The 14,836-nt window shown below is 41.8% G+C and overlaps 1 protein-coding gene across 2 annotated transcripts in view; it reads left to right on the top strand.

Annotated features, from left to right (window-relative positions):
- Positions 1-14,713, top strand: part of LOC106588560 (transcriptional repressor p66-beta) — a 49,994-nt gene extending 35,281 nt beyond the window's left edge. The window contains exons 9-11 of one of the 2 annotated variants that reach the window (XM_014177692.2): positions 57-167; positions 5,596-5,836; positions 9,884-14,713. In XM_014177692.2, coding sequence (XP_014033167.1) covers positions 57-167; positions 5,596-5,836; positions 9,884-10,020 — 489 coding nt within the window. In that variant the 3' untranslated portion in view covers positions 10,021-14,713. The remainder of the gene's footprint in view (positions 1-56; positions 168-5,595; positions 5,837-9,883) is intronic. The other variant, XM_014177693.2, reaches the window with a different exon arrangement.
- The last annotated feature ends 123 nt before the right edge of the window (positions 14,714-14,836 follow it).

Raw genomic sequence — 14,836 nt, 5'->3', positions numbered from 1 at the left:
CCCATCTGTTGTTCATTGTCTCAATCCTTATCTCTTTCTCTCCCCGTGTTTAACAGGAGATTGAGCAAAGGCTCCAGCAGCAGGCAGCCCTCTCACCCAGCACGGCTCCGACTGTTCCCAACGTCAGCAAGGCCGAGACCATGATCCGACATCATGCCCTGCGTCAGGTAACGGGCCTACACTTAGATACCTTAAAGTGACAGTTAACTGCAAAACCTTAATTTGTCAGCTGTTGTCAGACCTCAAAAAGGAGTCTGTTTTTCTTAAAATGAGTCCTTGGTCCACCCCAATCTGTTTGCATAGATCCACTTATCCCCCAGTCAACCATCTATAGCAAGATGGCGCCGACAGAGATGGTGGCCTCGCTTCGAGTCCTTAGGAAACTATGCTGTATTTAGTTTTTTTATGTATTATTATGTATTATTATATCTTAAGTGTTATTACATACAGCCGGGAAGAACTATTGGATATAAGAGTGACGTCAACTTACCAACATAATGACCAGGAATACAACTTTCCCGAAGCGGCTCCTTTGTTCGCACCACCACCCAGGAAATTGGATCTAATCCCAGCGGCCGACCCAAAACAACGTCGCTGCAGAAGAGGTATTACGGAGTGGCCTCCTGGTCAGACTTCGAAGGCGTGCACACCACCCTCCGCTTCCGAGTATATTACTCGCCAATGTCCAGTCTCTAGACAACAAGGTAGACGAAATTAGGGCAAGGGTTGCCTTCCAGAGAGCCATCAAAGATTGTAACATTTCTCTTTTTCACGGAAACATGGCTCTCTCGGGATATGTTGGCGGAGTCGGTACAGCCACCAGGTTTCTTCATGTGTCGCGCCGACAGAAATAAACATCTCTCTGGGAAGAAGGGCAGGGGTGTGTGCTTCATGATTAACGACTCATGTTGTAATCATAACAACATACAGGAACTAAAGTCCTTTTGTTCACCTGACCTAGAATTCCTTACAATTAAATGCCAACCATATTATCTGCCTTCAGCAAATCCGACCACGACTCCATTTTGCTCCTACCTTCCTATAGGTAGAAACTCAAACAAGATGTACCCGTGACAAGAACCATTCAATGCTGGTCAGACCAATCGGAATCCACACTTCAAGATTGTTTTGATCACACGGACTGGGAAATGTTCCGGGCAGCCCCTGAGAATAACAGCCATGTATACACTGATTTGGTGAGTGAGTTTATAAGGAAGTGCATTGGAGAGGTTGTACCCACTGTGACTATTAAAACCTACCCTAACCAGAAACCGTGGATAGATGGCGGCATTCACGCAAAACTGAAAGCGTGAACCACCTCATTTAACTATGGAAAGATGACTGGGAATAGGGCAGAGTATAAATAGTGTAGTTATTCTCTCCAAGGCAATCAAACAAGCGAAATGTTGGTATAGGGACACAGTAGAGTTGCAATTCAACGGCTCAGACACGAGATGTATGTGGCAGGGTCTGCCGGCAATTACGGACTACAAAAAGAAAACCAGCCACTTCACGGACACCAACTTCTTGCTTCCAGACAAACTAAACATCTTTGCCCGCTTTGAGGATAATACAGTGCCACCGACACTGCCCGCTACCAAGGACTGCCAGACCCTCGTTCTTCTCCACGGCCGACGTGAGTAAGACATTTAAATGTTTTAATCGTCGCAAGGCTGCTGGCCCAAGCGGCATCCCTAGCCGCGTCCTCAGAGCATGCGCAGACCAGCTGGTTGGTGTGTTTACGGACATATTCAATTGCTCCCCATCCCAGTCTGCTGTCCCCACATGCTTCAAGATGGCCACCATTGTTCCTGTACCCAAGAAGGCAAAGATAACTGAACAAAATGACTATCATCCCGTAGCACTCACTTTTGTCATCATGAAGTGCTTTGAGAAACTAGTCAAGGATCATATCACCTCCACCTTACCCGCCACCCTAGACCCACTTCAGTTTGCATACCGCCCCAACAGGTCCACAGACGATGCAATTGCCATCACACTGCACACTGCCCTATTCCATCTGGACAAGAGGAATACCTATGTAAGAATGCTGTTCATTGACTACAGCTCAGCATTCAACACCATAGTACCATCCAAGCTCATCATTAAGCTTGAAAACCTGGGTCTCAACCCCGCCCTGTGCAATTGGGTCCTGGACTTCCAGACGGGCCACCCCCAGGTGGTGAAGGTAGGAAACAACATCCCCACTTTGTTGATCCTCAACACTGAGGCCCCACAATGGTGCGTGCTCAACCACATGTACTCCCTTTTCACCCATGAATGCGTGGCCATGCACGCCTCCAACTCAATCATCAAGTTTGCAGACGACACAACAGTAGTAGGCTTGATTACCAACAACAACGAGACAACCTATAGGGAGGAGGTGGGGGCATGCACAATTGAGAGCATCCTGTCGGGCTGTATCACCGCCTGGTATGGCAACTGCACAGCCCACAACCGCAAGGCTCTCTAGAGGGTGGTACGGTCTGCACAATGCATCACTGGGGGTAAACTACGTGCCCTCCAGGACACCTACAGCACCCGATGTCACAGGAAGGCCAAAAAGATCATCAAGGACAACAGCCACCCGAGCCACTGCCTGTTCACTGCGCTACCATCCAGAAGGCGAGGTCAGTACAGGTGCATCAAAGCTGGGACCGAGAGACTGAAGCTGTTTTTCAATCTCAAAGCCATCAGACTGTTAAACAGCCATCACTAACACAGAGAGGCTGCTGCCTACACACAGACTTTAGTCATTGGCCATTTTAATAGATGTATCACTAGTCACTTTAAATAATGTCACTTTTAATAATGTTTACATATCTTACATTACTCATCTCATATGTATATACTGTATTTTATACCATCCATTGCATCTTGCCTATGCCGCTCGGTCATCGCTCATCCATATATTTATATGTACATATTCTTGTTCCATCGCTTTAGATGTGTGTGTTTTAGGTAGTTGTTGTTGATTTGTTAGATTACTTGTTAGATATTACTGCACTGTCGGAGCTAGAAGCACAAGCATTTCAAATCAAAGTTTGTCACGTGCGCCGAATACAACAGGTGTAGACCTTACAGTGAAATGCTTACTTGCAGGCTCTAACCAATAGTGCAAAAAATGTATTAGGTGAACAATAGGTAAGTAAAGAAATAAAAACAACAGTAAAAAGACAGTGAAAAACAGTAGCGAGGCTATAAAAGTTGCGAGGCTACATACAGACACCGGTTAGTCAGGTTGATTGAGGTAGAATGTACATGTAGATATGGTTAAAGTGACTATGCATATATGATGAACAGAGAGTAGCGGTGGTGGGTGGCGGGACACAATGCAGATAGCACGGTTAGCCAATGTACATATGTACATGAATGTATAGTTAAAGTGACTGTGCATATATGATCAACAGAGAGTAGCAGCAGCGTAAAAGAGGGGCCGGGGGGGGGGGGGTACACAATGCAAATAGTCCAGGTAGCCATTTGATTACCTGTTCAGGAGTCTTATGGCTTGGGGGTAAAAACTGTTGAGAAGCCTTTTTGTCCTAGACTTGGCACTCCGGTACTGCTTGCCATGCGGTAGTAGAGAGAACAGTCTATGACTGAGGTGGCTGGGGTCTTTGACAATTTTTATGGCCTTCCTCTGACACCGCCTGGTGTAGAGGTCCTGGATGGCAGGCAGCTTAGCCCCAGTGATGTACTGGGCCGTACGCACTACCCTCTGTAGTGCCTTGCGGTCGGAGGCCGAGCAATTGCCATACCAGGCAGTGATGCAACCAGTCAGGATGCTGTCGATGTTGCAGCTGTAGAACCTTTTGAGGATCTCAGGACCCATGCCAAATCTTTTTAGTTTCCTGAGGGGGAATAGGCTTTGTCGTGCCCTCTTCACGACTGTCTTGGAAAGAACTTGAAGCTCTCAACCTGCTACACTACAGACCCATCGATGAGAATGGGGGCGTACTCGGTCCTCCTTTTCGTGTAGTCCACAATTATCTCCTTAGTCTTGGTTACGTTGAGGGATAGGTTGTTATTCTGGCACCACCCGGCCAGGTCTCTGACCTCCCTATAGGCTGTCTCGTCGTTGTCGGTGATCAGGCCTACCACTGTTGTCATCTGCAAACTTAGTGATGTTGTGCCTGGCCGTGCAGTCTTGGGTGAACAGGGAGTACAGGAGGGGACTGAGCACGCACCCCTGGGGGGCTCCAGTGTTGAGGATTAGCGTGGCAGATGTGTTGCTACCTACCCTCACCACCTGGGGTTGGCCCGTCAGGAAGTCCAGGATCCAGTTGCAGAGGGAGGTGTTTTATCCCAGGATCCTTAGCTTAGTGATGAGCTTTGAGAGTACTATGGTGTTGAACGCTGAGCTGTAGTCAACGAATAGCATTCTCACATAAGTGTTCCTTTTGTCCAGGTGGGAAAGGGCAGTGTGGAGTGCAATAGAGATTGCATCATCTGTGCATCTGTTTGGGCGGTATGCAAATTGGAGTGGGTCTATGGTCTCTGGGATAATGGTGTTGATGTGAGCCATTAAAGCACTTCATGGATATGGACGTGAGTGCTATGGGTCTGTAGTCATTTAGGCAGGTTGCATTTGTGTTCTTGGGCACAGGGCCTATGGTGGTCTGCTTGAAACATGTTTGTTTTACAGACTCAGTCAGGGACATGTTGAAAATGTCAGTGAAGACACCTGCCAGTTCGTCAGGTCATGCCCGGAGCACACGTCCTGGTAATCCATCTGGCCCCGCAGCCTTGTGTATGTTGACCTGTTTAAAGGTCTTACTCACGTCGGCTACGGAGAGCGTGATCCCACAGTCATCCGGAACAGCTGATGCTCTCATGCATGCCTCGGTGTTGCTTGCCTCGAAGCGAGCATAGAAGTGATTTAGCTCGTCTGATAGGCTTGTGTCACTGGGCAGCTCGCGGCTGTACTTCCCTTTTGTAGTCTGTAATAGTTTGCAAGCCCTGCCACATAATACGAGCATCTGAGCCGGTGTAGTATGATTCAATCTTAGCCCTGTATTGACGCTTTGCCTGTTTGATGGTTCGTTGCAGGGCATAGCAGGATTTCTTGTAAGCTTCCGGGTTAGAGTCCCGCACCTTGAAAGCGGCAGCTCTGCCCTTTAGCTCAATGCGAATGTTGCCTGTAATCCATGGCTTCTGGTTGCGGTATGTACGTACAGTCACTGTGGGGACGACGTCCTCGACGCACTTATTGATGAAGCCAGTGACTGATGTGGTGTTCCACCTCAATGCCATCGGTAGAATCCCGGAACATGTTCCAGTCTGTGATAGCAAAACAGTCCTGTAGTTTAGAATCTGCTTCATCTGACCACTTTTTTATAGACCGAGTCACTGGTGCTTCCTGCTTTAATTTAATTTCGCTACACTTGCATTAACATCTGCTAACCATTTGTATGTGACCAATAAAATTTGATTTGATTTAGTTGTCAGCGTTTGTAGACCATTCTCCGGCACAGTATCATATTATGTTTTAAGTTGTAATGTTACAACAACAACAACAACAAAACACTTTTGACTGGACTGCTGTATCTAGAGGTCACTGATTTACTCCACCGTCTCTCCACTCTGCTCCCTCAGGCTCCCCAGCCTCAGGCCTCCATGCAGAGGGGTCTCTCCAGCTCAGCGAGGGGAGTCCTCTCCAACTTCGCCCAGGCATCCCAGCTCTCCGTGGCCAGCGGCCTACTGGGGATGACGGGGAAGCAGCGCTGCGGAGGAGGAGGTGGGAGCGGTAGTGGTGGCGGTGGCAGCAGTCGGATCCAGCATGATGGCCGTCGCCAGATCTACAACATCCCCGGTGGGTTTTTGAGAACCCCTTATGGTAACACTTCAATTAGGCATAAAGCCTGCAGATACAGTGCCTTCAGAAAGTATTCACACCCCTTGACTTTTTCCACATTTTGTTGTTGTACAAAGTGGGATTGAAATTGATTTAATTGCAATTTTTTTTGTCAACTCTGTAACTGTTTTAAAGTCACTATTGGCCTCATGTTGAAATCCCTGAGCGGTGTCCTTCCTCTCCGGCAACGGAGTTAGGAATGACACCTGTATCTTTATAGTGACTGTGTGTATTGATACACCATCCAAAGTGTAATTAATAAGTTCTCCATGTTCAAAAGGATATTCAATATCTGCTTTGTTTTATTTTTACCCATCTACCAATAGGTGGGTAAAGGTGCCATTCTTTGCGAGGCATTAGAAAGTCTCCCTGGTCTTTTTGGTTGAATCTGTGTTTAAAATGTACTGCTCGACTGAGGGACCTTAAAATTATCTGTATGTGTGGGGTACAGAGAGGAGGTAGTGTTTAAAAATATTTTTTAATGACTATTATTGCACACAGAGTGAGTCCATGCAACTTATTTGTGACTTGTTAAGCAACGTATTACTCCTGAACTTATTCAGGCTTATTGACTCAGGACATTAGTAAACATTTCTAAAAACATAATTTAACGTTGACATTACGAGGTACTCTATGTAGGCCAGTGACAAACATCTAAGTATAACCAATTTTATATTCAGGCTGTAACACAACAAAATGTGGAAAAAGTCAAGGGGTGTGAATACTTTCTGAAGGCACTGTATAATGCTATTACATGTTGTATGTATGTGTGTGAAAAAAAACATATATATATATATATATATATATATATATATATATACATATATATATACATACATATACATATGGACACACCTACTCATTCCAGGGTTTTTCTTTATTTTTACTATTTTCTACATTGTATAAAAGTAGTGAAGACATCAATACTATTAAATATCACATATAGAAACATGTAATAACCCAAAAGTGTTAAACAAATCAAAATATATATGAGATTCTTCAAAGTAGCCATCCTTTGCCTTGATGACAGTTTGCACACCCTTGGCGTTCTCTCAACCAGCTTCATAAGGTAGTCACCTGGAATGCATTTCAATTAACAGGTGTGCCTTGTTAAAAGTTCATTTGTGGTATTTCTTTCCTTCTTAATGCGTTTGAGCCAATCAGTTGTGTTGTGACAAGGTGAAGTTGGTATACAGAAGATAGCCCTATTTGGTAAAAGACCAAGTCCATATTATGGAAAGAACAGCTTAAATAAGCAAAGAAAACGACAGTCCATCATTACTTTAAGACATGAAAGTCAGTCAAAATGGAGAATTTTGAAAGTTTCTTCAAGTGCAGTCGCAAAAACTATGATGAAACTGGTTCTCATGAGGACCGCCACATGAAAGGAAGACCCAGAGTTACCTCTGCTGCAGAGGATGTTCATTAGAGTTACCAGCCTCAGAAATTGCAGCCCAAATAAATGCTTCACAGAGTTCAAGTAACAGACACAGCTCAACATCAACTGTTCAGAGGAGACTGCGTGAATCAGGCCTTCATGGTCGAATTGCTGCAAAGAAACCACTACTAAATGACACCAAAATGAAGAAGAGACTTTCCTTTAGCCAAGAAACATGAGCAATGGACATTAGACCGGTGGAAATCTGTCCTTTGGTCTGAGTCCAAATTTGAGAATTTTGCTTCCAACCGCCGTATCTTTGTGAGACGTAGAGTAGGTGAACAGATGATCTCCGCATGTGTGGTTCCCACTGTGAAGCATGGAGGAGGAGGTGTGATGATGTGGGGGTCCTTTGCTGGTGACACTGTTAGTGATTTATTTACAATTCAAGGCACACTTAACCAGCATGGCTACCACACCATTCTACAGCGATACACCATCCCACCTGGTTTGCGCTTAGTCCCACTATCATTTGTTTTTCAACAAGACAATGACCCAACACACCTCCAGGCTATGTAAGGGCTATTTGACCAAGAAGGAGAGTGATGGAGTGCTGTTTCAGATGACCTGGCCTCCACAATCACCCGACCTCAACCCAATTGAGATGGTTTGGGATGAGTTAGACCGCAAAGTGAAGGAAAAGCAGCCAACAAGTGCTCAGCATATGTGGGAACTCCTTCAAGACTGTTGGGAAAGCATTCCAGGTGAAGCTGGTTGACAGAATACCAAGAGTGTGCAAAGCTGTCATCAAGGCAAAGGGTGGCTACTTTGAAGAATCTCAAATGTAAAATGTATATTGATTTGTTTAACACTTTTTTGGTTACTACATGATTCCATGTGTTATTTCATAGTTTGTCTGTTATTCTACAATGTAGAAAATAGTAAAAATAAAGAAAAACCCTGGAATGAGTAGATGTGTCCAATCTTTTAACTGGTGCTTGTGTGTGTGTGTGTGTGTGTGTGTGTGTGTGTGTGTGTGTGTGTGTGTGTATATATATATATATATATGTATGTATGTGTGTGTGTGTGTGTGTGTGTGTGTGTGTGTGTGTGTGTGTGTGTGTGTATATTTGTGTGTATATGTATGTATGTGTGTATATGTATGTATATATATACATACATACATACATACAGTCAAATGTTTGGACACACCTAATCATTCAAGGGTTTTTCTTTATTTTGACACAAACTGGTGCACCTGAACTTACTACCATACCCCGTTCAAAGGCACTTCAATCTTTTGTCTTGCCTATTCACCCTCTGAATGGCACACATACACAATACATGTCTCTATTGTCTGAAGGCTTAAAAATCCTTCTTTAACCTGTCTCCTCCCCTTCCATCTACACTGATTTTAAACAAGTGACATCAATAAGGGATCATAGCTTTCATCTTGATTCACCTGGTCAGTCTATGTCATGGAAAGAGCAGGTGTCCTTAATGTTTTGTACACTCAGTGTATAAATGGTTGTGGGTTCGATTTCTCCAAGGGACCAGTATCATGTGTAAGGCTCAAAATAAGTTATGTCTTTCTATGTAGCACATTTTAAACATCTTCCAAATGGCTGTTTTTAATTCAGTCAGGATCATTATGAGATGATGAGACGATAATATGGGGGTCATACATGCTTATGACAGGTCTTACAATGCATTATACCTGAAGGTGATGCCCAAATGTTGAGCATTCAAAGAAAGCTTAAGAGTGATACACGATGGGCTTTACACATTTTTCACAAAGATGGCCATACTGAGAGCATAAATAAAATAATTATTGCAATAATAATTGTCATACCTTATGATTGTCTAACAAACTCTGAAATCTCTGGTGAGGTGGACAGCAGGGTTGGGATTAATTCATTCGAATTAAATTCCCTTTCCCTGTAAACTCAATTCAAATTCCAGGTTAGTCTTTGAATTCAGAGAAAATTCAATCCCTCCAAGTTCCAATGTTAGGTTAGAAAAAAAAAAAATGTAATTGCCAACTCAATATTTTCCCCAACAATTCCACTAATTCCAATTAAATTCCCTCAGGCAGTTAGGCTGAACATGTCATTGTTCAGACAGTGTAGTTATACTGGACATAGAAATACAACTTGAAATCATTTGAAAACAAATCCTGCGGTCAGTTTTTGATACTAAGTGCATTAACTGTGAAATGTACAGATATTCAATTAAATTCCTATTTTTCATTTTTTATTTTACAATTCCAATTCATACACACTAATTCCAATTCAATTATAATTCCATAACTTGAAGATTGTTAAAACTTTCATTGAATTCAATGTAAATTCTCCGCTTCATGAGTAAAATCAAGTATTACATTTTGAATTTCAAATTAAATTGCAATTGACCCCAACCCTGGTGGACAAAACAGACACAGCCGACTGGAACATTTTTCATTTTTAAATATGTTGTGGGTACAAAGGTTTTATTGAGTGTGTTCCTCTTTCTTCCTGTCTTTCTTTTTCCTCTCTCTCTCTTTCTGTCCTTTTAACTTCCCTCTCCTTGTTCATTCTCTCAACCTCTTGTTTGAACTCTGTCTCTTTCTCTCCTTCTCTATTATTCTTGATCTCTTTCTCCTTTTCTGTCAGGATTGAACATTGCATACCTGAACCAAGGAGGGGTTGGGGCCCACAAGGGCTCCAGCTTAGCTGACCGCCAGAGGGAGTACCTGTTGGACATGATCCCGCCACGCTCCATATCACAGTCCATCAACGGACAGAAATGAACCCCGCCCTTTGCCCCCACCTTCCCAATCTTCGCCCCAAGGGCCACCTTCTCCACCCCCCCACCACCATGCCCTCACAAAAAAAAGACCACCTCCCCCACCCCATTGCATGCAGTGCCTGTCCGTGTGCCTACCTAAACTAACCCATGAGAAACGACACAATCAGCCTGAGAAACGACACAATCAGCCAGACAAAAGACAACCAAACTGTCAGTGCATCTTCTCGACTTTCTTACTATAGCAAAATTATTTCGAAGACTCTCAAATAATTTGTACTACTATTATTGCCGTTGTTACTATTATTATTATGATAACTGTTACCGCTTCAGTTACTATTACTCTTATTAAGCTTTTTTATTGTTATGCTACGTAGAGCGCCTTTCAGTTCATACCTTTACTTTTATTTATTTGGGGGGGGGACTATTGCAGGGTTGCTTTAGGATATCATTGTTTTTCTTTTGGCATAATTGTATTTTAGTTACTCCCCTTCTACACTCCATATGTATGGTTCTTTAGTTTTCAAAATGTTTAAAGCCTTCTTCTGTTATGGATTGGATTCTTGTGAAGTTTCAACGCAGCAAAAGAGATGGACATATCGCTATGTAAGAGGGCGATCATGTGGAATGAACCGGATCTAACTGGACACCGGTCCAATGACTGACTGCCCTGCTTTGAGTCGACCAGCAAAGATGACGGATCATAACCAGGAAGCACTATTCATATTTTTGACACAGTATTAATGGGAGAGAGAAAATACAGAAAGGAGCAGATAGATTATTAAAAATCTATGAACTAAGCACAGGAAAGTCCATCGGTGTTTGCGGTGAGAAAAAATACCTGCCATGTCACCGGTGGAGGCCATGGCCTGCATAGAGAAGGAGCGTGGCAGCCATTTTGGACTGTGGCGTATCGTCCCATCTTGCTGCTCGGCACAGGCCTGAAAATGGGGTCATGAAAGCTGCCCCCAAGATCCTCCATTGCCCCTCAATGCCTTCACTTTCAGAGTATGCAGAGACTTCAAACCTTTCTAAACCCAACTGTTCCTTGTGGTACCGTGAGGGAAATGGAGAGGACTCGAGCTGGAGGTGGCAGTGGCATGTTATTTGTTTTCTTGTTGTAGGGTTTCTTGATTTGTCCTTTTTTTTGCGCCGTCTCCTGTAGAAAAGGCTGCGTATCTGTGAGGTACTTGCCCCAGGAGACGATAATTATCAAAAAATAGTGAACAGATTGAAACTATTCAAATATCTATATGGATTATGTATTGATGGCTAGCTTGAGAGAAAGGAGACTGATATGGATTTATCTAGAAAATGGGAGAGATGGATCAATCATCGTGTTCAGGCAATGCACACGAGATGCCTCATTCTCGAGGAGCACTTTTCTTATTATGAATAAAATAAAAATAAAAGGTTAAAAATGTAATACTGTTATAATTCCCAGGTACCCCAAGGTGCGGATGTCATCCGATTTGTCTACGAGAGAGTCGGGAGAGAGACCATTGTCCAGAGTGTTCATGTGGACTGTATCAAACGACATTCAATTGGTTAACCCTCTTATCTTTTTAATGATTTGAACAGGTTTGTTAACGCTGGCACTAACACCAAATTGTTTTTATCCTTTTTTTGCCCCCCATTGTCCTTTTGGGGCATCGGTCATACAAGCATGGTCTCTCACACCTGTCAACACTCTTTTACCACTGCCACACACATTTCACCAGCAGCACTTTCTATGTTTGTTTTTCGGTTTGATTTTGAAGTCAAGTTTGCTACACGTCATACAATACATATAAAGCAGTGTTCAGTAAATGTGCAGTATTACTCCGAGAGAGGTAGACCAGCAGATCATCAATTAGTTTGGGGTTTGTCTGGCTGGCATAGGAGATACGTTTTTACATGTGCGTCCGTGTAGAAGCTATAGGGGGTTTATGGCTAGTCTTGGGAAGATCAGACAGGACTTTATAGTTTGTGCTAGGTTCAGCGTCACAGTTTTCAGGCTTTTAGAGGATTGTTGCATTATTTACTGCTATAACCTATCTTTGCAATTTCACCTCTCACTGTATCAGGAGTTTAGGTCAACCGTTGAACGACATAAAACATTTTCCCATGTAGGCCATTGGCTCAACAGTGTATTATGTCCGTTTTTGGTCAAATAGGTTATAGAATAAAGGGTTAGGGCACATCACCATCCCTATGGCCATAGAGAGACTTAAGTAAAGCCAAAGGACCATCGAAAGACCCAATGGCAACACTGCAATAATATTGGCACTTAATGTCTCACCTGTATTGTTCACTGGCCTCAAGAAAGAGTTTGGGGTTTTTCACCCTCTTATGCACTGACAACCTGTGTGGTTTGGTTGTGAGATTATGACCAACACTGTTAGAGTGGAAGCTATGAGGAGCTGAACCAAACAAGATGGATTCTTTGAAATGGGGTAATCTACTGATTTGGATCAATCTCATGATAGTTAACACTACTATCACTGGGTGTGTGCAGTTTAGTAGGCCTGACATGACGGGCTTACATTTAGTTCTATGGCAGAGTAGTCTGAAAATTGGATGCAAGCTCTGCCCACTGGATACACAGATTTGGTGTGTCAAGTGCACTCATGCAGTGGCCTATGAAATCTCAAGTTCCCTTTCCTAGTTCTCGTTATTTATACTGAACACACACCAAGTCATTATGAAACTACCTTGGGTTTGATTGGCAGGTGCAATATGTAGATGTGAATGGAAGTTTACATTCAGAAGAGTTTTTTGTTGTTGTTGCTTATACAATTGTCAATCAATTCCCTCTTGTGGTTGGTTAGTATAGGATGTCATTAAAAAAATGTTTGTCGGGGTACATTTTCTTTCCCACCCCATCATATATTTCATTTGGCTGTCTTGTTTTTTTTCTATGTCCTTTTGCTACAAAGCTGGACTTGTATATTGAAAATCCTTTCTCGCTCTTGCAGACTGTAATAGATGATTCCACACACCTTGGTAATTTCAACCACAATCTTCTTTTTTTTTAATGTCAAATGTTTTAGGGTTTTTAAATGTCATTCTTCTATTTCTGATGTCTCAATTCAGTTAATTTTTTGTTTTGTTTGTAATGTTTTAAGTTTTCAAGAAAAAAATAAAAATAATTACCAAACATTTTATTGACTGAAATAAAAATGACAAGATATTTGCTTGGTCAGAAGTAATAATGACTTATTGTACATAAGCTTTTTTTCTCCCTTCAAAAAAAAATGGTATATTGTGTAGAAAAGCAAACAAAAAGCCATGAATATAGTGAAGCTTGTCATTTCGTTTTGTGATCACTGTGTATTATTGTGTAACAAATGTGCAAAATGTATGGGATTATTATTCTCTTATCATTTTATTTTTTTTACACATTTTCTCCCTGGATGTATTTTTTTGTTGTTGTAGTGAGTAGTGTTTGCCGGAAAAGTGGTCATTGTTCTGATGGAGTTAGATCCATTCCACAGGCTTCGAGCGTGAAGAATGTCAAGTTCACGTATGTTTGTTGTATGTTCTATTAGAAACTCAACGCTGTTCAGTGTATTTCTTACTTTGGTTGAGCCCATGCAAACTTCATTTGTGAGGACGTGGCATGGATCAAAGCGCTGATGGACAGTACTACCCCGGGATAGTCATCAAATCCACAGATCTCTCTGTGTTTTGTTGATTTCAATTTCTGTACTGAACTACAGGGCTACCCATGTCTGAAATGACAAGTTAAAAAAAATTACATTTCCTTTGCTTTCTTCCATATTTCTATGAATATGAAAATGTGACATTTTGTAATGCTCATGCTTTCCATTGGAACATAAATTGTAAAAAAAAACAAAAAAACAAAAAAAAAGTATTTCCTTTTAATCTAGTGTGCTAGGAGCTGTTGGAGATGAGTGAAATATTGCCCTCATCACCATTTTGTTCTGGTCAACATCTGTTTTGGGGGAATTTTCATGGAGTTATCAAACTGACAATACTCTATATTGACTGCCATATAAGTGAGTTAAAAAATAATGGGGTTGTGTCTAAAACATTCTAAGGCAGATAAAGCTGCCCATCAGGACAGTGTTAGTTATGGGGTTTACTAATCGTGATGTCATTCTGATGGAGGACTGATCACATTTCCTGGCTATACAAATGTATTATTTTATTGGTATAATTTCATTTACTCTTGGCATATTAGTTATTGTTGGAAATACAGGTAACTTTTTGAAGGGGAGGGAGGGGGGATTTATTGCAAATCATTTTCTAAATTTGATGTGAATATGCTGAAAGCTTTTCTTTTTATACATTATAAAATTAACTGCAATTCCTCAGTTTGAACATTGCATACTGTTGATGTTGTATATTACATTTGTGAGAAAAAAAATGACATTGATAATGACTCAATCTGTATCAATTGAATGGACATTGGGAAATGGGTGAAAAGATTAAAATGAATTTTGATCCTTTAAAAAAAAAAAAGCCCTTTTGTTTTATTTTGATTTCAAATGTAAATCCTGACCTTTTGCACATACTTGATATTTAACTGTCTTGAAATAAAAAAAAATTAAAAAATATTGATGCTGTTTGAAAACTGCCAGTTGATTAATAATGATTATGCATTGACTGAAAAAATAAGCTAATTTTGGAGGAAATAACTTTGTAATATTTATCTCTTGCAAGCTATGTTTAATAAAGGATGGAACGATTTACTTCTGTAGTGTGACTTGTGCTCTGTTAAAGGAAGTCACTATAGGGGTAGATGTGAAATGTAAAGTAATTATTTGGCATTACATACCATTTAGGAGTCTAACCTTTTCAGCAACACAAGCACA

Source organism: Salmo salar, chromosome ssa27, assembly GCF_905237065.1.
Source record: "Salmo salar chromosome ssa27, Ssal_v3.1, whole genome shotgun sequence".
Taxonomy (NCBI): Eukaryota; Metazoa; Chordata; class Actinopteri; order Salmoniformes; family Salmonidae; genus Salmo; species Salmo salar.
The sequence above is the reverse complement of the archived record's forward strand: the minus strand, read 5'-3'. Positions and strand labels throughout refer to the sequence as shown.